This window comes from Sceloporus occidentalis, unplaced genomic scaffold (genome assembly GCF_023333645.1).
Source record: "Sceloporus occidentalis isolate IW3139 unplaced genomic scaffold, rSceOcc1.0.p SCAF_4, whole genome shotgun sequence".
Taxonomy (NCBI): domain Eukaryota; kingdom Metazoa; phylum Chordata; class Lepidosauria; order Squamata; family Phrynosomatidae; genus Sceloporus; species Sceloporus occidentalis.
In genome coordinates this window covers 107040876-107065635 of record NW_028316984.1, presented here as the reverse complement: position 1 = coordinate 107065635, position 24760 = coordinate 107040876, and the positions used below count along the sequence as shown (strand labels likewise).

The following is a 24760-nucleotide window of genomic DNA, read 5'->3' as shown; positions in this document are numbered from 1 at the left end:
TCTTTTTTATGGATTTTAATGGATATCTGCCAGTTTTTGGTTTTTTTGCTTTTATCTGATTTGCAAATCACAGAGATCTCTCTGAGTGGCACCTTAAATTTATGAATAAATTAATTAGCCTCAATCCCACTTATTGTACCCTTTTAGGAGCAAAATTTGCCTTCCAAATTGGGGACCGTGGGTTATGGCACACAAAAAGGGGACTAGGGAGCACATCCTACAGCTGCATGTTCCTTAACACTGTTCTAAATAGACTTATTACTTAAAATAACTACCTGGTGTTGTATTTTGAACTACTGTTCCAATTATCTTTAATTATCATTCTAAAGTGCCAATGGATCAAAGCCACAGGGTTATGCATTTAAAGTCAGATGTCCACTAGGCCCTCCAAGAGCTCAGATTTCTCTCAGGGTGGTGGGGTGACCTCCATGGGCTTGCACATTATACGAAATATACAGTCAGCCCTCAATATTCGCAGCCTTGGGACTCACAGTTTTGATTACTCACGAGGTCAAGGTCGATAAAGTGGGAATTACTCCTTCCTTTCCCTCCCCGATCGCTCCCTGGACTGCCCAGGGAGTGATCTGGCCGGGAAAGCGGCAGGAAGCCTGTTAAAGAGACAGGAGGGTGGGACAAAACGAGTGCAAGCCCATGCTCCTCTTCCCCTATGCACCCCTCTCCTTAACTGGCTTCTGAATGGGGGGGGGGGGAGGGGGAAGAGTTATTCACATTTTTCCCATATTCACGGGGGTCTTGTTTCCCTAACCCCTGCAAATATGGAGTGAAGACTGTACAATATACAAAACAGAAGCTATGTCCCCATCTGAACAATTACTATAGTACAGCACCCTGCTGGCACCAAGTTTCATACTAATACTGAAACTGATCTTTCAGCTGATAATACTGATTTTTCATTAGCCATGCCTAGCTTTTAACTTGGTATAACTGCATTGCTAAGTACTGAAAAATGTTAAGAAGCAAAAGAGATGAAGAACTGGTTAAATGGCCATCTTTGAGAGTGGTTTAGCTTTCCATTCCTGCATGGCTGGGGACTGGGCTAGTTGGTTCTTGTGGTGTCTTTTAACACTACGATTCTATGAATTCAGTTGGGGAGAAGGTACGTTTCTTGCAGAAGACTCACCATGGCTTCTGTAATAGGAGGTCTTAACTCACCAAACATGTCTGTGGCAGCAAGTCTACAGACGGACTGATTTAGTAAAGGGTAGAAGCAAAGATCATTCTCTCAATGGTGGGATGCAACCAGCAGAACCTCTTGCCTCCCACAACTATTGGGACTGAGGCCATTTAAATTCTTCATACATAATCTGAAGTCAGATTAGACATATTTGCAGATGACACCAAACAATTAAGCATGGGAAAGATTTAAGTACCCTTTAACTTTCTAGGTAAATGGGCTACAAGTGAGAAACAAATAGTCAAAATAAATGTAAAGGAAAAAAAATACTGGGACAAATCTCTTAACTTCATGTAAACCATTGCTCCCACGAGCCCAATCCATGGTGAGGACCTGTGGGAATATAGTCCAAAATCACATGGAGATCATCCACCGCTGATGGTTAGGGATCTCAATGGCTGTGACTAACCATGGAAGACCCTGGAACTATATTTGGTAGATTATTTAATGAAAACATTAACACAATCTAGTGGGAAAAAGGAGAAATTTTATGCCATAATTGAAAAAAGGATTGTCCCCCCCCCCAAAAAAAAAAAAAAAAAACAGCCAATATAGCTGGCTCTTATACAGTGGGCCCTTGATATCCTCTGGGGTTTGGTTCCAGGATCAGTGGACTAGTGAAATCAAGGCTTGACAAAATCAAAGTTTGCTTTTTAGAATGTATTTATTTATTTCTAATATTTTAAAACTGTGGATGGTTGAATTCATGGATAAAGAATCAATGGAAGCCATGGTGAAGGCACATTTAAAATATTATACAGAGTTCTGGTTGCCCCATCACAAAAGGACAGTAAAGTTTAGGAAATTATGTACAAAAGGTACAAGAGATCAGACAATGGGTCAACTACCCTACAAAATAAAATTAATGTACTTGGGACTTTTTTTCTTTTTACTATGGTGGATGTTTGGTTAAATTATGAATGACATTGAAAACACTAGTTTCTATTTCCTTTTCTCTTCCATCTAAATACTAGGATTCATTTTTATATGACTCATTGGCAATCAATTCTGAAATAAAGAGAAAACAAATACTTAATACATAATTAAGCAATTAGCTGTCACAAGATATGGATGTTAGATGGGTTTCTGGGGGGGGGGGGGGATATACTGTAGGAAACTTATCCATGAACCTACAAGTCACAACATCTAAATGAAACATCATACTTCATATAAATATTCCTCTGAATACCACCTGTCTGGGATATACATAAGTAAGAGTAGCTTTTCAGCCCAAAAACTGAACATAAACTCATAAGAATTCATAGAGGCCATATTCAAGAGCTGGGCAGGTAAAAGGTAAAAGCATAGGACTAGAAATACTAGCTTATTTTAGCATGGAAACTACTAAATGACTTTGTTATGCAGAAGGGGAATGTTCTTCTAGTGAAGCCCAGAAGCCTAAATTGGGATCACAAGAGGTCCAGACTAAAAAAATGTCCTCTTAGCTATAATGAAATATACTGCATTCATTCAATGATTTATCCACAATTCTTTCTAAGTTTAAGTCAGTACCATAAGTCCTGCTGCAAGACATTACACTGTCTTATGTTCACTGAAAAATATTATATAAACACCCTATTCACCAACTAAGCATTTCCTCCTGACTCTCAGGTTGTATAAATAAGCAAGAGTTATACTCATAATATTCACTGACCAACACACCAGGGGCAAGATAGTCTTTGATCTTGGTGACTAAGACAGCTGTCCCAAGGGAGGTTGCATTGATTACAGCAACTAAATAAGGCTGACTGGAAAACCTAGAATGGATGTTGTCAGTGGAATGAATTTTCAAGTTCCAAACAGCACAGGCAAGAGCTTCATCTCCGTTCTCTGTCCAGAAGTACTGTACATTTGATTGATGGGGATGGTGCTTCTTTCTACTATTAAACCAGTAAACTAGGTTGTGACACCAGCTCCTGATGCCTAATCACTAATCCTACCATGACACACTGTCCTCCGAAGACTTCATTGTCTACATACTTCTATGTGCTCCTCTGCTGTTCTCCAAGATGAGTGCATTCTGGCAGGGGGGAAAAACCTACATCCAATTCTACTTCATCCACCTTCAGATTAGGATAAAGAGAAGAAATAGTAGCTTTGCAACAACACACTCCAGCCTCTTTATTCTGACCACATGACAGGCTGATTCACTCAAACACAGAAACACAGAGAGAGAGACATGGAAATTGCTTTAAGGAAAGAAGAAAAACCTGGAATTTATTCCATGGATTTGGTTTTATTGGTTTTTTGTTCTAATCTTCTGAAAAAAAGCTTTATAGAGACAGGGATGTGCAGGAAGCAGATACTCAGTGTCCACTTTGTTGAGAGTGCAGACTGCAACTCTTGAAAACTCTGATAATAGCACTGAAGAAGGTGGATTTGTGATAAGCCCAAATTTGTTGGGCTTTTTAAGATAATAAAGTTTGTAGACCATCAACAGCACGTGAGACTGTTTTCTTTATCTTTTCCACAGGAAACAGAAGCTGCCTAAGGCAAGGGAATCATATTGCCTTAGGCTGCCTCAAACTATGAGAACAGGCAACATATGGATAAACAAAGGAGCCATTAGTTGTAGGGAAAATATGTTTGTTGCAAAATACTGAACAGTATTTGGAGAAAAACAGAACTGTTTAAGCTTCAGGGTGACAAAGACTAAGTTTATTCACTGTGTACTTGCTAACAGAGGTGAAGCATAGAGTGTTAAACATGTGTAAAATGCAAATTCAGGAACTCAGGCTTAAAGGAAGCTATGGCACCTTCCTCTAGTCTAAGCCCTTCCTTTAATTGAAAAAGGAAGCATTTCACCATCTTAGGTAAAGGCCCTTACTACAGCAGTAAAGAGACTTATATTTCAGGATTGTGAAGGCAAATACTCACCATCTATTGTTTAACGGCCAGTTTTATTCATACATGAAGATATGTTTTTAAAACGTCTGCATCAAGCAGATATATTTCAGGGCATGCAGTCAGCGTGTATTAATTTAACTACCTAGACCACTATTATATCTTATGTACCCCCTCCTCTTTTTTCTACATTGTTTCCTTCACAATCAGGTCAAATCACTGTCCTTGTCCACAGAAGATGGGCTTCAACAGTACCAGTGAAAGATGAAGAGAGTGTTCCTTTTTAATCTTTGTTTGCCCATCAGGTATCCCCTAGGGTTTGGTTCCAGGACCACCCATGGGTACCAAAATCCATGGATGCTCAGGTCCTTTTATATACAACGCGGTAGTAGAACCTCTTATATAAAGTGGCAAAAACAAGCTTTGCTTTTTTATTATATAGTAGGCCCTCCAAATTCACCGGGATTAAGGGTACAGGACCTCTGTGAAAGTGGGAAAACCGCAAAAAAAAAAAAAAAAAAACCCTACTTTTTTTAAGCTGACAAAATACCACTCTAGGAATATCTAGATCCTCCAGTGCAACTCTATGGTCAACATCTGCCAGAAATTACCCATAGACCCATGCTGGAAGATCTACATGCCTAGAGAAGTGTTTTCTCTAGTAATCTTGAGGTCCTATAGTGCAACTCTATGGTCAACTTCTAGCAGAGTTGAACTGGCGGACCTAGAGATTCTTAGAGTGAATTCATGAATCAAGGCCACAAATGTGGAGGGCTGACAGTATAGCATTACCTTGACACAGTGGAGCCTTGCCTTATGCAGAGGATCCGTTCTGGACCCCCCTGCCTAAGGCAAATAATGCATATGCTAGAGCCCTAAACAGTATAGTGGAGTTCATGGTTGCGGCAGAGTGGCACACGGGTGCCAGCACCATTCTTGTGATTGCCTCACGGCTTCCACATAAACCGGAAGCTGCATATGGAGTGGGCACAATGTATTATATGTTTCACCTTTACTTTCTGACAACTACATTTTTTTGGACCTAGTTCCATCAACTACGTTCTGTTGTTTTCAGGAGACAACTGCTGTTGTGCTACTTATATAAAATGGCAAAATCAAAGTTTGATTTTTGGGGGGAGGAAAATCAATACTTTCAAGCCATGGGTAGTTGAATCTATGGATAAAGAAGGTCAACTGTACTTGTCTTCTTTTTACTCAGAGTAAGTAATAAACAGGGAAGTAAATTTGTTTGTTTGTTGTTGTTTCAAGTCATTTCTGACTTAAGACATGCCTAAGACAAACCTATTATGTGTTTTTCTTGACAGGATTTGTTCAGAGGAGGTTTTCCATTGCTTTCCCCTGAGGCTGGGCGTATATGACTTGACCAAGATCAAACAGTGGGTTTCATCGATGAGCTGGGTGGGAATCAAACCCTGCTCTCCAGCGTCATAGTCCAACTCTCAAATCACTATGCCAAGCTGGCTCTCAAATTTGTTTATGGGATAATAATTTTCAGGGGCTTTATAACAAGGGTGAACTATACAATAAGAAGTATTTCTAGGATGCCTTGTAATAAAAATAAATCTTGGTGGATTGCAACATAAAACATGTTGCACATTCACTGTCAATAAAACACAAAAGCATAGCAATAGCAAGTACATTTCTATACCGCTTATCAGTGCACTTAAGCACTCCCTAAGCGGTTTACAAAGTGTAAGATAATTGCCCCCAACAATCTAGGTACTCATTTTAGCGACCTCAGAAAGATGCAAGACTGAGTCGAGCTTGAGCCCTTTTGCTGGTACAGAACTCACAACCTTATGGTTTGTGAGTGAGTGGCTGCAGTACAGGCATTTAACCACTGCACCACCAGGGCTCATGTTTCAAGTATCAATAAAATAGAAAATTTTCCACAACAAACATATACATAGGCATACTTATTTTTAAGTCTGAGATGTTGTACTGCAATCAATTCTTGAGTGAAATAGAATGGTTAACTAATTGCACATTTAACTTCCACATATAACTTTTAGATGTGCCTCATCAGATAACATTCAAATCAAATCAAATGTGTCAAATCAGGTTACATTCTCTAGGGCACTGGAAAATTTTCCAGAATATTTTCTAGTTCTGCTTTTTTCTGGAAAACCCACACCTCTGACAAAAGGCAGAGAGCATACTGTTTTATATTAAATAAAATTGTAATATTTAAAATGAGCAATATTTAATAATGTAAATATGCAATGCCTTTAAAATAATAATTAATAATTATTAATTAAACTTATCCAAACATAATGAAGCTTGTAATCACTAACTTTAAAACTAGAATTCAAAACCCAAATTAGTTAGCTGTTTGTAGAGAATGACTGTAAAGGATTGTTTACAACTGGCCATTTTTTCTAGTATAGATGTATGACAGGAAATAGTTCTTGGTATAAGTCAAGTAAGTTTTTTGGGGTCACTTTTCCAATTCAGTGGACAAAGCAATATACAAAACATGGATAACACAAATCATTACATGTTTTGTTTTACAAGGAAATTAAACATGCACAGTAAAGAACAATCCTGTGAAAATATCTATCTAATTGATAGTGCAAAACTATGGGGCTGGGTGCTGCTCCCTTCTAAATGAACAGCATGTACATACATCGGCAGCCTCCTCCCGGGCTCAGAAGCAAAGGGCACGCAATCCTGATTTTGCACTATGGAGTTTTTCAATAGGATTTTTAAAAAGTAGCTTAGCATCTACAAAGAGACAATACCTCCTTAGAATATTTGGTTATGGTCAAATAGCAGCTAGGCAAATTACAATATTTGACCCACAGCCCAGTCCTAAAGACAGTTTCATTACAAACATACATAAGGATTACTTGTAAGATATCACGTCATACCACACAACGCATGTATAAATGTTACTGTTAGGCCATTAGAAACATCCCATTCAAAAGATATTTAGTGGAGAAGAAGCAACATACCAGGTAAGTGAAGAAATACAGTCGGCCCTGGGTATCCGTAGACTTGCCATCTGCAGATTCAAGCATCTGCACATGCGCAAACCCACATTATCCCCATTGGCAGCACGTGCACATGGACATGCCACCATTAGGTACAGCCCCCATTTTCCTGTGCAGGCAGCTGCATTGCCATTAAGTTCTGCTGTCCCCAATGGCAGTGCGGCTGCATGCACACGCCACCATGGGACAATGGGGGCTGTCCCTAAAGGCAGCACGGCTATGTGCATGCGCTGCCATTGGGGACAACACGGGCTTGAGCATCTGTGGATTTTGGTAACAGACAATGTTTGGTAACAGACAATGTTTTTAAGATCATATTGTAGTAATATTTGATTGTTATTAAAAACATGCTACCAACAGAAAGACAGACATGTATCCATGTTTACTGTCTACCAAACAAACTATCTGTGTAAACACTGAAACTACAAGATGAACAGCAGATATGACAACTACTGTTTTGGAGGAAAGAAACTGCAAAGTTCCTAAGCCACAGGGACAGACTACTTTATAAGAAAAATAAGTTAAATGCAATGCAATTTTATTTAAACATCAGTAAAATTATTTTCTTCTAGAACTCAACACAACTATGATTTTAACTTTTGTGGATGCTACATACATAAAAATCCAGTCAAACCTTATTTTAAACAACACAAGATACTCAAATCCACTTCAACTGTTAGATCTCCAGTAAGAATTAAAGTTCAAAATTCTTTGGCAAGTTCATGTTAACAAGGGCTTTGGCAGGTGCATGTTAACAAGTCCCATGCTGTTAGTACAGCTGAGCCATCATTTTAAAATATTTAGTTCAGCTAACTACCTGTGAAAATTTCTTCTTCATTTCATCAAATATACTTTGTCTGCATCTCCAAAGCATATCCTAAGGTATATAAACACAAAATAATCAAATTATGCTATCTTGAAGAAAGCAACTATCTTGACATTGTAATTCATTAAAATCCACAATCTTTAAAGTTATAAGTACACATCAGTATTTTCTTTTTAAAAAAAATCTTTTAAAACAATGAATACTTGAAATCCTAGTTCAATTATTTAGTTGAGGATCTTAAAGATTAGATAAGGGATGGGAAAACTCTTGCTATCCATTTCCGACTTATGGTAACCTTAAGGTGAACCAATTACAGAGTTTTCTTCTAGGAGGGGGTGCCTTTGCCTTTCTCTGAGACTGAGAAAGATCACCCAGTGGATTACCATGCCTGAGCAGGGATTCAAACTCTGGGGTGCATCTACACTGTTTGACACCGCTTTAATTACCATGGCTCCATACTACAGAATTCTGGGATTTGTATTTTGAAACATCAGCACTCTTTGGCAGAGAAGGATGAAGACTGTGTAAAACTACAAATCCCATGACTCTACAGGATGGTGCTAGCACATTTACAACAGTAAATAGGTTTCAAAATTCCAAAAGGGCACATGGTTGGGGATGATTAATTGTCTTCCTTGCCCATGAGCACTTGTTGCTAGATAGAAAATCCTCCTTCCCCTTGCATGGATGTGATACCAGAGAGCTTGACCAGAAGAGAAGTACATACCTGGATAGTTTAGCATTATTCACCCTTTAGGGCTTTAAACAGCACTATCTCCACCCTCGTTTTAGGTGACCAGATGATGTACAGAGATAGGTCTGCATAAATATGTATAACTTGGGTCGAAAAAACACTGTAGAAATAATCCAGACATCTTTAACTGACCTGGCTAAGTGCTAGGGAATCCTAGGAACTTAGGCCCATTACAGACTGGCCTAAAAGTACGCACTCTGCGCGTACTAGGGTTAGAAAGGAGTGTCCTTTCCGGACGCTCCTAACCCTAGCATGCGCGGAGCGCGCACAAAATGACGGTAGCCATTCCACACGGCCGCCGCCATTACGACCGCACTGCCTCCAAACGAGGCAGCGCAGACGTGACGTCTTTGCGCCGTGCGAGGGCGCCTAGAGCGCCCTTTCCGCGGCATAAGAAGGAGCTCCGAAATGGAGCTCCTTCTGGGGTTTGCATCGCTGGGCGCAGCCTTTACATGGCTGCGCCCAGTGACGCAGAGGAGAAAGGGGCCAAGCAGCCCCTTTCTCCTCCTCCCCGCCGTTGCCGGGTGTCCTTGGGGCTTGAAGCCCCAAGGAGACCCCTTTCCAGGCCGCGGGGAAGCGGCCTTTTGACAATTCCCCACGGCCTGGAAAGTGGCGGATCGAGGCCTCGGAGGCTGCCAGTCTGGCAGCTGAGGCCCCGATACAGTGTGGAAAGGGGTGGGTGCAGGCCGCCCCAAACGGGCAGTCTGTAACCCGCCTTCGTTTATTGTGGTACTGTGACAAAGAAGGCTAAATGTCTCATAAATGTACAGTTCGCAGCATTCCCTAGCATTGATCCATTTAAAGTGGTCTCAAACTGGATTATTTCTTAACCTCAGGAACCTTCTATAAAGAGGTGAACAGAAATGCTCTTAGTTTTTGGGTGTCCACATACCTAGTGAGAAGCTTTAAAAAGTGCACCCAGCCTATGTCAGTTCTAATATGCCAGACAGCCACGGTATTATGCTACAGGGATCTGAGGAACTAAGCTCCATCTCTTTACTAAAAAGGACTCTTATCACATTGTTATTGTTGGTCAAGTTCTCCATCATGGACTTCTGAAGTAAGTGTCCAGAAGTAGCACAAGAAAGATGGCACTTACTCTTGTCACTACCTGCTTCTCAACAAGAAAAAACTCAACAGTATGAAACCATTATGCTCCCAAACACACCCCAGCTCCATTAACACAAAACATTGTCTGTATAAAAGTCTATTTAATCCCAAATCCCTTGCAACCTGAAGATGTAGTCAGAAAGAAAAACATGCACAATGAGATCTTTCTAAAAATGTTTTTAAAAAGCCCCTCCACTTCAAAACCTCAAAACTTGTTTCTGACAAATGAGAGGCTATCAGTTGCCATGTGTGAGCTGGAATGTAAAAGAAGTGGGAGTAGGTCTTAAGAACTCCACCAAAGACACACAAGCCTCTGCATACACAACTGAGCTCTCCAGGGAACCCTTATGTTAATTCTGTCCCTGGAACAGACTCAAGATTCATGACAAATATTGTTAGAACTGATGTAATAAAATGGATCTGTCTACAGATGAAACTATTCTGTTTAACTCAACCAACTGTTGCTTTTACCATGAAGAAATCAATCAGGAAGACTCTAGAATCCTTATTCTGCCCACTGAAAGAAACTCACTAGACTATTTACCAAATTATATTCATTTGGAAGATCTAGCTAAAGCCAATAGAATAATTCAAATTTCTCTCCTCCCCACCATTTATATGCACACTATCAAAGGACACCCTCAATTTGGTCCCCAAGGTCATGGAGCACATGCACCTCCACTATCCATGCATTTAGCATGGAATGAGTGGTGGAAATGTGCACTCTGGAAACTCAACCTTGAATGGCTGCAGAACTCATGGGAAGCCCATGCCCAAAAAGCACTGCTTTGTCAATCCATGATCAACCTTCCTTTTTGATATTACTTGTGAGTTTTGTGACCGTCCAGAGTAGCCAACAAGTTTTCCAGCCAGGAAAAAAAAGATCCATTAGAAACAGATGCATATTTTACTGGCCATACAGATTTCAGTTTTCATGTCAAACTCCCAGAGTTTAACAGAGTTTGACTACCTGCACAAGTTCCAAGATTGAGACGGGAGCGTGTGTGCAAGAAAGTATTTATCCGTGCAGAAAGTCCACGTTTTAGAATGTCTAGTTGTAAGTAATTTGTTATTATTATTACACCTTTAAAGTCTACTTCAACTTACAGTGACCCTAAGGCCTGTTACAGACTGCCAAAATAAAGCTGCTTCGGGTCTCTTTGGAGGTATGCTATTTAAATGATGCATGGGTCCTAAGAGTCCGGAGGTCGCGCCAAAGCCACACTCCATTCCTAAACACTGGAGTGCAGCTTTGGTGCAGCTTCCGAATTCTTAGGATGCATGCATCATTTAAACAGCATACCTCAAAAGAGACCCGAAGCAGCTTTATTTTGGCAGTCTGTAACAGGCCTAAGTCTTCTTCACAAGAGTTATTCAGTGGATGTTTTCTGTTGCCTTCATCTAAGGCTAAGACTTGCCAGAGATCATCACTGGGTTTCCACAAATGAATGGAGCTTTGAACCCTGGCCTACCTGGGCCTTGTCCATACTTAAAAGAGTATTCAGTCAAGGAGTCTGTGAAAGCTAGACCTGATACCTACAATGCCATTATTTCCTTAGCAGTTAATATACATGAAACTAAGTTAATATAGAGAAACTCTGTCCATATTTACAATTCTGTGATGTAGTTCAGAAACAAGGACTGAATGGCAATTATTAGACTTCCAGACTCAGTCTTGTTGAATCACTTCACTTCTAGACCAGGAATTAGTTTCCCACCTGCATATTCTATTGTTTATATTTTCTGCACTCTGTATATATTTCAACCGAGGAAAGAACCATAGATCAACAGTAGAACACATGCTTTGTATCCAGATGGTCTCAGTTAATTTCCTGGAGTGTCACACAGCAGGGTTGAAAAAGATTTCTGCCTGAAACCATGGAACAATGACACTGCTATGCAGATCAGAATGTACTGAATCAGACGGACCAACTGTCTTATTCAACAGAAGCCATCTTTATATAACTATATTGTTTTCATGAACCCAGATTTAAGCCTATCACAATTCTCTAGCACTTCTATTACTCACACTCTGTTAAACAATCTTCAATTTTAGTCTCAGTTATGAGATCATCTCCAAACCAGGTCCAGGTGGAGCGTACCTTATTCAAAATGTTTGGGACCTGAAGTAGTTTGGAATTGCATATATGTATATAATGAGATATCCTTGAGATGGGACCCAAGTATAAACACGAAATTCACTTATGTTTCATATACACCTTATATACATAGCTGAATGCAATTTTACACAATATTTTAATAAGTTTGTCCATGAAACAAAGTTTGTGTACACTGGACCATCAGAAAGCAAAGGTGTCACTATCTCAGCCAGCCATGAAAACGTTTAGAAGTTTGGAACACCTGGCCCTCCCACCTAAGATCTTCTTCCTGTAGGGCCCCATTTATATAATTTATTGCTAACCAAAGTGTGCTAAAACTACCTTGGAAATTATTGAATTTAAGTGAAAATTTCGGGTGGCTAATATTCTTGCCTTAGCAACCAGTTTAAGCAGCAGGAATAGTTGGCCTTCAACTTTCAGAGGGGCTAGGGGTGCAGGATCCCAGCAAAAGTGGAAAAAACAAATACAGGCCCACTATTTTTTTTACCTGAGAGAACACTGCTCTAGGCATTTCTAGGTCCTCCAACATTATTATATGGTTAACTTCCACTGTAGGTTGCAAATAAAGGAAGTTGCCATAAACATCCCATAAATATTTGAGGGGACTTCTATAAGCTTTGAATTTTGTTCATTTTTAACACAATGCTATCATGGTAGGAGGACCCCCCTCCTCCAAGAAAACTTTGGAAATGGACGTTATAAGGAGAATAAGATTCAGACTTCTAGGGAAGCACACCATACAAGGGGTCAGATGTGACAAACTCTGGACACATTTGGCTTTGTCTCCAAAAATCTAGTCATTTTTCTCCTATAGTAGTTTAAATGAATCTATAGACTACACAGTACATATTTATTTTAAAAGGAAAACCTTTCAAACTCTCTAACAGAATACCAGTACAGAGTAATAATTATGAAAGGAAAGGTTCCTGTAAACTATACACTTGTCAGAATTCATAAGGCTGAAAGATTTTCAGAGAAATCTGCCACTGTATTACAGAAATAATGGATAACGCAGTCTCCTTTTTATTTTACATATAATGTAATATAAATTATGTTTACACACAAATGATAAAATACAATATTAGATTTACGTACAGGTTGAGAATCCCTTATCCAAAATGCTTGGGAATTTTGGATTTCAGATTTTGGAATACGTGCATATACTGTACATAATGAGATATCTTTTAGATGGGACTCAAGTCTAAACATAAAATTCATTTATGTTTCATATACACCTTATACACATAGCATGAAGGTAATTTTATACACAATAACTTTGTGCATGAAACAAACTTTGTGTAGTCAGCTTTTCATATCTGTGGGGGTTCCATTCTGGATCCCCCTTGTGGATGGCAAATTTTGCAGGACCTCGTCCCATTCTCCTCAATGGTGGGGTGATGTGCATGCAACCATGTTGGCACAGCTGCATGTATGTGCTATCACTGAGGAAAAGGGGGCAGGCCCATCTGTGGATGCTCCAAACCACGGATGGCAAGCATGAGCACAGGAAGAGCTGATTGCACACTGAACCATCAGAAAGCAAAGGTATCATTATCTCAGTTAGCCATGTAGACAATTTTGAATTCTGAAATATTTAAGATATCAGACCTCCGAGATACTCAACCTGTAGTAAAGTATCATATTTATAACATTAAGGCCTAAATCTACAGTTAATCTAAGTACTAGTTCCCATTAGACCAGATCTACTCAATCAATGCAAGTTACAAATGCTGACTTACAAGGATGGATTGATTCTATGCATCTATTCTAGTTAAATCTAGCAACTGGATTCTGACCTAGGGTTGCAATTTTATGCACTTACTAAAAATTCAGTACCAGTGAAAACACAGGCATTTACTTCTGCATGAACATGTTTAGGATTACACTACAAATAGTGTAATCAAATCATCTGGGGAAAAAATAACTTATATTACATGGCACTTGGTGCACTGCAGGCTGTATGTCCAAAAACACTATTAAATGCAGAATGATAATACTATGAAAAATATTGTTCATAAATACAGAGAAGAGGTTTCTTCAAAACATGAGCCAAGACAAACTTATCTTCTTGTTCTTCCAGATCCCTTTATATATCTAAGAAAATGAGGAGCATTCACACTCTGGAGAGCTCAAGCTGTTAAAAATAAGCTTCTAAGTGTATTTTAATAACTACAGGAATGATGATCACAGTCAGCCTCTGCCATTAATCATTCTAATCTGTAGTAGTTATCTATAATTACTGCCAAAGGCCTTCTGCTATTAGCTCCTTTTGCTTCTTGGCTGGCACTGGCATGTGACACTGTGTTATCATTGTTCACTTCGCTATAATTCAGAAGATACTGTATCTATGAATAAGGTATCATACATTAACTCTGGGAAATTATTTCACATCATTACAAGCCCTTCAAAAAATTATACAGAACAACCAATAGTTCAAGAATTAATGACACTGCCACCAAAAAATGATAGTGTTTTCGCTATTGTATCATTTTTTACAATGGTGGTGAACATTGAAGCAACACACAGTAATCATGAACTGGGGTTTGGAAATCCCAAATTGCTATATCATCAAGATATAAGAGATACTGCACTAGAACATTAAAGAGAAGAAGTGAACTAGGTATAAAGCAGTTTTCAACAGATACATTTCTATATACAAGCTCTTATGGAAGGCCACATTTGCATGAATGTATCAAAAGAGATCTAGACAGGTGAACTGTTGGAAATGTTTGACTGAATTAATTTTGGTTCAAGACAGAAATGCAGCAGTATATTGTTAGATGCTGTGTCATTATCCTGCAATGACAGTCACATTGCCTAAGTTAAACTTCTTAATCATGTGGTCAGTATTAAAACAATGATTGCAAAAGACACATTAGAAAAAAAATATTTACCCCAACATGACCCTCTTACTTTTCTTGTATTATCAAGCTGTTGCATAGTTTTACATTGCAAGGTTACCCTTACAAGTAACAAAAGTTAACAGAGGGCTTTTGCCTATGTGCACTGAAAGAATCTACCAGTATTTCATTATAGCTAACGATGCTATTCTCTGCAGTACAATATATTAAGATTAAAGCCATATTATATATTAAGTTATAAAATCTACTTGTAGGAGCATTCCAGCAACCCAATCAATAGTATAAAACTGACTAGAAAATAGAAATTTCTTTCCTTTCTCCATAAAAAGTTACACTCCTATGCCATTTCTTCAAGCTCAAAATTTATGAAGGAAAACGGTGTATCTCTTCCCTAGTCCTCAAAGGTCTTTATACAATCCTTAGTACTAACAAATACCAAGAGTATCAATTCAGAACACCGTCAGTGATGCACAAACTTGGTTCCTGAGATGCTGTTCGGTTATTACTTCCAGGATCTTTGATCAATGGCTATGCTGGCCAGGACTTCTGATCCTTGAAGTGCAACAACATCTGGGGCTCAAAATTAGGAACCATTGTTCCAGATGGTTCCGGCTACAAATGTCCAGCTTCTCACATCTCTGTGGTCCCCAAACTGTGTCCTTTAAGAGACTTTGGACTTCAGCTCCCAGAAGCCTCATCCATGCCGGCCAATAGTCTGGGATTCTGGGAGGTGAAGTCCAAAATCCCTTAAAGAGAACAGTTTGGGGAACACTGTCATATCTGAAAGCCTGTGTCAATTGTCCTTTTGTATTTTCTTTATTAACATAAACATTCACTGGTTTTCAAACCGTGTTCAGGTGAATGTTTATCGCTGTTTTCTGAATGACAAGCTCCATTATGAAAAAAGATTATTCAGATCTTCCCCTGTAATATACAACTGGAAAAGAAAATAAACAGTCTTGCACATGTTCTGTTCACAAAAGGGAACTGTGAACCCAGTATGCAGTCCACATGGACCAGATGTACATGAACCACATAAGGTCCCCTAGAATCCCCTGCAACACACTGAGGTTTCAGGGCTGGGAAGTCAATATGCAGAGACAAAAAGTCTGTTAACAGTTCTCTGTACAGGCCGAGTCTCCCTTACCCAAATTCCAAAATACTCCAAAACCCAAAACTTTTTTCAAGGATGGCTGAGATAGTGACATCTTTTCTTTCTGATGACTCAATGTCCACAAACTTTATTTCATGCACAGAATTATTTTTAAAAGTATTGTATAGAATCACCTTCAGGCTGTGTATAAAGTGTATCTGAAAGTTTGTTTCATGCCATATATATATATATATATATATATATATATATGTGAAGTATTGTATAAAACTACCTCCAGACTATGTATATAATGTGTATGTTACACATAAATGAAGTCTGTGTTCCGACTTGGGTCCCATCACCAAGATATCTCATTATGTTCTCCAGTGTGGCGTTGTAGTTTGAGTTTTGGACTGTGACTGAAGACCAGGATTCAATTCTCTGCTTGGTCACGAAATTCACTGGGTGACTTTGGGCAAGTCACATGCTCTCAGCCTAAGGAAAGGCCAAGAAAACCCCACAATAGGGTCACCATTAGTCAGAAATTACTTGAAGGCACACCACAACAAACCAATATGCAAACATAGCTATTCCCAAACCCCAAGCATTTCAGAAAAGGGAGATTCAACCTGTAGACAGGTCTGTTCTCTTAATCACAAAACCCAGCTCCTAACTATACTTGGACAGGAAATTTTCCTCCACTTGAACTTTTGCCCTTTGAACATTCATCCACACCTGTCACACCACTCCCGACACTTACCAACATTGCAAACCCTGGCATGAACCTACACTTCCAGAACTCATGCTCTCTGGTTTTTAACTCTCTCAGGTAAATCTTCTATTGAGTCCCATTTCAATTGAAACATGGCAATAATAAGGATCCTCCGCCATCGGTTGCCTTCGTGCAAGGCTGTATGTACACTGGAGAAATAATCTGGTTTGATACCACCTTAACTGCCATGGCTCAATGCTGTGGAATTCTGGGAATTGCAGTTTGCTGTGGCATCATCTGGGGCTGCAACGAACTACAGTTCCTAGAATTTCACAGCACTGAGTCATGGCAGTTAAACCAGGGTCAAACCAGATTATTTCTGCAGTGTGGATGCAGCCCAAGCTGCTCTGGCTGACCAGGGGAAATGGGAAATCTTCCAAGGGTTCCTTCCAGAAAGGAAGGGATCCTTCCTCCCTTCTGGGATGATCCTTTGCCCCAGAGTGACAGATCTGCCCTAGATCCCTCACCACTCCTGCATGAATACTTGGCAAGCTGTCTTCCCTCTGGCAAGGCCTGGAAGGACCCAATTCAAGACACCTGAGAGCTCGACTCACATGCTTCCACGTGAGACCCCACCACACACACACCCCTCCAGCCAACTCCACTCACTAAGACTGTCACAATTTCCCCTTCCCCTCCTGTATCATTTCTTTTGAGTGGGGCACCACTCCCCTGAGCACCAAACTGCAGAAAAAGAAAAGAAATGCTGACATAAAGAAATCAAGCAAAAGGATGGCAAGTGTATTGATACAGTAAGGCAAAACTGTCCAGTAATACACCAGTGGACACCCAACAATCTCATCCATGTCAACAAAGTGTGTACTCCAGAGGGAAGTTTAACAATCAGATGCAAGTTATCACAGAGTGCAGCCCTTCCCCCCAGTCTTACAATCAAATGCTATTCACCACACAGTGCTCCCCTTGTTTATATTTTTACCATCAAATGCAAGTTTCTGCAGAGTGTGGTTCCCTTTTTTATATTCTTAAATGCAGGTTATCACAGTGCAGCTCCCTTTCCCCTAGTTTTACCATCAAATGCAGCGCAGCTCTTTTTCCTATCCTTAAAATCAAAGGCAATTCACCAGAGTGCAGCCCCTTTTTTACAACCAAATGCCATTTATCACACCATGCCTTCCCTTTTTGCTATCCTTTCTATTCTATCCTTTTTTCTCTTCTTGATCTCATTTTCTCTTCTTATACAGTACTCCTTTTTAACCCCTTTGCCTGATGAAGAGGCCAATGGACCTTCCAAAGCTTGTGACATACATACATACATATACTCTGTGTGTGTGTGTGTATATATATATATTGTATGCACACACACACACACACACATATATATATATACTCTGTACATGTGTGTGTGTATATGTGTATGTACACACACACACACACACACACACACATATATATATATATATATCTCACAAGATTTGGAAGTGCCACTGGCTTCCCTCCACTGCCTTTGGGTTGTCACAGTGCAGTCCCCTTTTCCCCCTGTCCTTAAATGCAATTCCTCACACAGTAAAGCCCCTTGTTACTAACCTTTCTATTCTATTCTAATTTTCTATTCTCATACTGCTTTTTAGCCCCTTGGCCTGACAAAGAAGCCAGTGGGGCTTCCAGAGCTTGCAATGTATATACATATACATACACACATATATATACTCTCTCTCTCTCTCTGTATATATATATGTGTGTGTGTGTGTGTGTGTATACATATATACTATATTTATACTATAGACACAGATATATATATGTCGGAAGCTTTGGAAGCTCCTCTGGGTTGCCCGAGTGCAGTAGCCCCTTTTCTCCAGCCCTGAGACAGCAAAGCCCCTCGCTGCCTTCCTTTCTATTCTAACTTCCTGTCCGCATTTCCTGGTCTCCCCTTTTATTCCCTGACTGACGGAGAAGGCTGGCTTCCGAGCCTTGCGAGAGACATACGCCCCCCAACGACCTATAGCTGGGGCCTTGTAGCCCAGAGAGGCCTCCCTCCCAGATACGCGGCGCCTGGGCCCCGAGTACGTCGTGTCTGGAGGAAGAGACCGGGCCTCCTCCACCCCAGGGCCCCTGTCCCCAACTTAGGCTCTGGCTCCGGGGAGGGAGGCTCACCTCTTTGGGGACCAGCTGGTTCTCCTCGCTGGGCACCATGGCCAGTGGCGCAGGCGGCCCGGGGAGGCGGCGGAGGCGGCGGCGGCGGCGAGGAGTTTGGGCGGGGAGTCGTCGTCAGCAGCAGCCGCCGAAGGAAGCGACGGAGGAAGGAGGCGGCGGCAGAGGCAGAGGCGGAGGGGAGGGAGGTCGCGGAGGGGTCGCTGCCGCCGCCGTCGTCATCCTTCCTGGTCCTTGTCCCTGTCGCCGTCTCCCTCTCTTTCCCTGCCCTGGGCCTGCTCCTCTCCTGCCGCCTTCCCCTCCCAGCCCCGCTGCCCCCGCCCTTCCCGCCGGAGAGGAGAAGGAGGAGGAGGGCAGCAGCAGCAGCAGCGGCGCCAATCGACGCCAAAATGGCCGGCCACGGCCCCCGCCACCATCTTCTCGCGAGAACTCGCCTGAAGCCGACGCTCCTTCGCGGCCGGCGGCCATGGTTTCTGTTTTCTCGGGCTCCGAGGCCTAGTTCTTCTGGAAGGGTTCATTCCCGTCGTTTCGCCTCAGCGGCTGAGGGAGCGTCGGGAATAAATGATTCCGTAACAAGGCCACAGAGCCCCCAAACCCCCTGGCTAGCAGCAAGAGTTCTTGCTGGTTCTTGGTTACTGGTGCTCTTAAAGCCAGAATTTTAACCAGAAATCAGCAGGAAGACCAAGGAGCTCCATCGCTTCTGTTCAGCTGCAGAGGAAATTTCCCCAGAGGAAATCAGAATTAGAAATACATCATAAAATAAAACTTTCTCTTAAAACAACCAAAGCGACTTACAACAGTTAAAATAGCACATCCGGATATACAAAGTATCCCCACCTGGAAAAAAGGATTAAACAATTAAGATTTAAAATTACACAAGGATTAAAAAGCAATAACAGTGGCATGTTCCAAATTCTGGGGCCACAATTCTGAAATGAACCAAATTTTTATTGTATTTTGAACAAAGGAAACTACAAATCACATTTTCACTGGTTGCACTGAATTAAACGTTTACACCTCTGTATATTCATTGGATGTCTTAGCATACGTCTCTATCCCAGTCCATCAGACTTTTATCTATATGTTGTTTTTCACTGTCCTTAGACAGTCTCTTGCAGTACTTGCTTTTATTTGGGTTAGAATCTTAAGTTAGGAGTCATTTCCAAATTGAAAACACTGAAATTCTGGACCATGCCAACCACTACCATGTCAGGATGCACAGGGAAGCCATTGAAATCCACAAACACCTGGACAATTTCAACAGGAAAGAGGAAACCCTTAAAGTAAACAGGGTTTGTCTACCAGTCCTGAAAAATAGCAAGATAAAGACTCAACAAATGCAAATGAGAAATCTCCCAGCAGACAATGAGCACTATCAAGCAGACATTAATCCTCTTTTGCAGGTCCTCCCACCCTGAGGCCTGCCATTAGCAACAAAACAATATACATGCAAATCACTCCTGCCTCTCCAGGTCACACAATATATGTACCCAAGTCCTTTCCAGGCAAACATTATCTGAAGATGCCAGCCACAGATGCTGGCGAAACGTCAGGAAGAAACTGCTAGAACATGGCCACATAGCCCAAAAAACCCACAAAAAATTATGGCTGCCGGCCATGAAAGCCTTCAACTTCACATTTCCAAATTGTTTATGTTCCAAAGGAGAGAATTTGACATGACCTGAATCTTTCATCCTGATAAACATTGCCCTCAGTTCATTTCGGTACTATAATTTTCAATTCCTGAGCATAAGTAAAATTCTGAATGTTAGCCACTCTACCACAGAGTGTGCCCTGTTCCTCATGGCGCCTCAGGACTCCTCCTGGGCCCTACTGTTGTCATGGCCCCTCAGGCCTCCTCACTCCCCTTTGGCTCTCTGGACTGTGGGCATAATAATAATAATGATAATGATAATAATAATAATACCTCACTCTCCCTTTGGCTCTCTGGACTGTGGACATAACAATAATAATAGTAATAATCTCATTCTCCCCTTTGGCTCTGTGGACTGTGGACATAATAATAAAAAAATATTTGTACCCTGCCTCTCTCTGCGGACAAGACGGCTTACGTACATAAAACATGTTACACAATACAAAGAATTAATAAAATAACCACTAACATAAATTAAATCCTCTATCCCTGTATCCAAACAATCTGTAACTAAAATTCCATAAAAATAACAGAATAATGACTTTAAAATATATTAATGATGCAGTTCCACACTGCTTTTAAGCGTCACGGCTGAGTGACATTAGCCCCCTTATAGTCAAGAAAAAGCACAGGGATTTTGTAGCAGCTCTGTTGACCAGGCAAGTGTCCTCCTTTTACAGGACCTGTCCTACATTCTGACCCCACATTCTGTTGGCCTGTAGAAAGAATGCAGTCTCACGCCATGTTTTTAAGTGGCACGATTAAGAGACATGATAGTGGGGGGGAGAAAGAAAGTATGCATAGAGATTTATTGATTGGTTTATTTGCTAATTATTTGTTTCACCTTTCTCCAAAAAGGGAACTCAAGGTGGCTCACACACATTGCAGTAAAATTCAAAACAATTAAAATCATCTGACAACATTTAAATATTACATTAAAAATATACCAAAAAAGACATAACTAAAACAGTCATATTCCATCTTTTAGTCATGTTGATCAGACATCCTCCTTTCCCAGGACCTGCCCTACATTTCAACCTCTCCAAGACAGGATGTACAGGCATCCTCCTTTTCCAGGACCCATCCTACATTTCAACCTCCTGTCCAGGAGGAATTCCGAAATGTCCTTCATTTTGAGCATAACTTAGAAGCGTGCATTTCTTTCTCCTTTCACCTGCCGTTCTACTACTCTGCCCCACGCAGGGCAACAAGTAGCTTTCTGTCCCAACAGGGAAGGGAAATGGGGCAATACAGTTGGCCATCCACATTTGCAGCTTTGACTTTTCTGGATTTGATTACTTGCTGATTTAATTAATATCTTCTCTCTAAGAATATCTCGGTCCTCTAGCGCAACTCTGCCAGAAGTTGACTATAGCATTGTGCTGGAAAACCTAGGAGTTCCTGGACAAAAGATTTCTCTAGGCATTTCCTAGATTTCCCTAGCACCAAGACAGAGCAGTTAAAGCGGTCTGGAACTGGATTATTTCTGCAGTATGTTTTGGACCCATCTCTCACATCCATACATAGTAATGGGAAATACAATGGCATGGACATCCCTAACTTTAGTATTCAATTAAATATCTTTGTACTTCAAGATCTTATCTAGTTCCAGTCTGTGGACCATGACTCACTAGAAAACATGACAATACTTGGTAAAGTAAAAGATGGTAGGGAAAGAAGACCACATTCCAGAAGGATAGACTCAATCAAAGAAGTCAGAGCCCTCAGTCTGGAAGAACTGAGCAAGGCTATTGATGTTAGGGTGACTTGGAGGTCTCTCATGGGGTCAAAGTCATCTTGAGAGCAGTTAACAACAACAATGCAGTGGAATTCTCCTTGAGGTCAGACAATACCCCCAGATTAAGACACTTAAAAAGTGGTCTTTTAAAAAAATCTACCTTCATATACTCACACATATCATCAATAGTTTTTATCCTGTATTTTAATATATTAAGATTATCCTATGGCTGCCATGCTGACAAATGGTGACAGCAGCGTATTTATTTTTCCTTAGCTTTCTTCATTAGAATTCAAGGTCATATCCAAGGAGTGCCTGGAAGTCTCTCATCCAGGTACTAACTGGAAATAAAGGTTTTTGTTGTTGTTCTGCTTTGTTTCAGTTCTGACAAAGTGCCAGAATGTTAGAGGCAGAAAGGGGGGTGGGGGAGTGGAAGGAACGAAGAAGGAATTTGCATGCAATACATATTATCTGTCTTTCTTTCAGCTGGAGAGGAAAAATCATAATATTTCCAACCAAATTGCACATACACTTGTACATGCACGGTCATAGTGCCCTTATGCATGATGGGATGGGCCTTTGGTCCTATTCAGCATAGTTGTTGAAAGTGATTATAATATTAGCTGTTATTCAATGTTATTCAGTACAAAACTGTCCAAAACACCCAATTTGTGATCAAAATGCAACAGCAGCAGCAGCAGCCACAACATTCCTACCAGTGCTTCCAATATTACAACTTTACCTTGGTTCTTTAACCTGACAATTGTGTTTAATTTGTCTTTTATATCCATAGAAGGATCTGAACTGATAGGTACCATGAGGTTTACTTGAAACTCACCCTGTACTGAAAGAATGTAGGAAGCAGATTGCACAGCTTTTCAGCTAAAGGTGTGTGTGTGTGTGTTAGAGGCTACCCTTACCCATCACAACATGCCTCCAACTGCTATCACACATTGGAAAATGTTTCTCTGCTGTCTCTGCATCCAGATAGTGGAAGAAAGGCCCAGCTAGTGAAGGAAAGTGCATCAGCTAGGACTGAATGCTATTTCTGAGAAGAAGTGGACACTTTCAAACCAGTTTGATTGCTTTTTGAGGCAAAGTGGGCTCTTCTCCCCAGCCACCTCTTCCCACTAACATAGCTGAAACTTGCCTCAACTGAAACATCCTCCTCTAATTTAATACTAGCAACGCCCGTATATTTCTATGTAAAACATGCAGAAGAAGGGAGTGATTGAAAGGTCCACTTGTGAATCCTTAAGCATGTTGTACAAGAATTTCCCCAGCTGCTGTGCTCTGGGGAAAAGATGTGAGTAAAATGTCTATGAGCCTCCCCATTTCTGTCAGTTAACATCATGCTGTATCATGCTGAGAATTGGCTTTCATTTAATGTTAGGTAGTGTGGAGTGGCTCCACGTTTTGCCCTTACTTTGTTAGTGGTTTTCTTTTTGTTCAGTCAGTCTTGTGCAGGCACAGGAGTTACATTTATTCATCAGGCCTTTACATTTGCTAATGTTTAGTTCCAGGACATGGGGTGGAATTCTTATATTAGGTCATGAGTCCATTTCCTTTTTCTGGGAAAAATAAATTATATTTATATTTGTGTGAGTATTTTATTTTCAACAAAACTTTGATTTGATGTATTACTTTCTAACACAGTGTTTGAAAAAGACTTCAACTAGATTTCAAGCATTGCAACAATTCCGCCCATCCACTTATCTTTCTGAATCTTTGCATATTTCTGGTCTGGAAGCATCTTTCTATTGTCCCAAAAAAATCAAAAGAAGTAAATCACTCAAACTATTTTATGACTGTCCTGAAATGCCTCAAGCTCCTCAGTTTGAGATATCTCTGTGCTGTCTGTTGTCTTCATACTCAGCTTCACAGGGCATAAGCTGCCTTGGTTCCCACCCTGGGAGAAAGACAGGATATAAAATAAATAAAGAAACAAAGAAACAAACAAATAAAGTGAATATGAGGAGATTGCATCCTTTTTAGAAACTGCTGCTCCTGCACAAAAATCCATCTACCATAAAAGGTACTAGTGGTTCCATTTTTAAAAAGTGTATGAGCACGTGGCACAAAATCATCCGCATCAAACCATTTGCGCTTTAAGAAGAATACTTCTCATCCTAAGTTGATCCAAGCCTGCCAGTGTCATCCAATTTATAACAAAACCAAAACAAGGATAACTTCTTTTATATATTTCCAGTGGTAGCCAGTAGGAGGCATACACTTTTGTGTTTCCAAATCTGAACTTGGATGTGTGGCCTAAGAGTGGTCTGCCTCTAAATCACTCTGAACCGAAGCTGGCTACTTTTAAAAGCACCAAATTATGTTCCAACCTGAGGCTAAGATCCTGTAGGTTAACTACATGACTGAAGTTATTTCACGTTATTTAGGCAATTCACGTTATTTGTTTATTCATTACACTTTATTTCACGTTATTTAGGCAATTCACGTTATTTGTTCATTCATTATCCCTTATTTCACATTATTTAGGCAATTCATCATCAGTTCAAAATCAGTCCAAAGCAACCGCATTGGACTATGGCTCTAGAAGGCAGGGATCGAATCCCACTGGGTGATCTGGTGCAAGTCACACTCTCTCAATCTCCTCAGAAAATGGCAATGGCAAACCTCATCTGAATAAACCTGCCAAGAAAACCCTGT

At 40.5% G+C, this 24760-nt stretch overlaps 1 protein-coding gene across 3 annotated transcripts in view; it reads right to left on the bottom strand.

Moving 5' to 3' along the window:
* USP47 (ubiquitin specific peptidase 47) overlaps window positions 1–18991 on the bottom strand; it is an 83129-nt gene extending 64138 nt beyond the window's left edge. For 2 of the 3 annotated variants that reach the window (XM_089521186.1, XM_089521187.1), the window contains exons 1-2: window positions 18702–18991; window positions 7871–7930 (exon numbers count right to left, since the gene is read on the bottom strand). In XM_089521186.1, the coding sequence (XP_089377312.1) occupies window positions 7871–7930; window positions 18702–18740 (99 nt within the window). In that variant the 5' untranslated portion in view covers window positions 18741–18991. The remainder of the gene's footprint in view (window positions 1–7870; window positions 7931–18701) is intronic. The other variant, XM_089521188.1, reaches the window with a different exon arrangement.
* Window positions 18992–24760: the final 5769 nt, after the last annotated feature.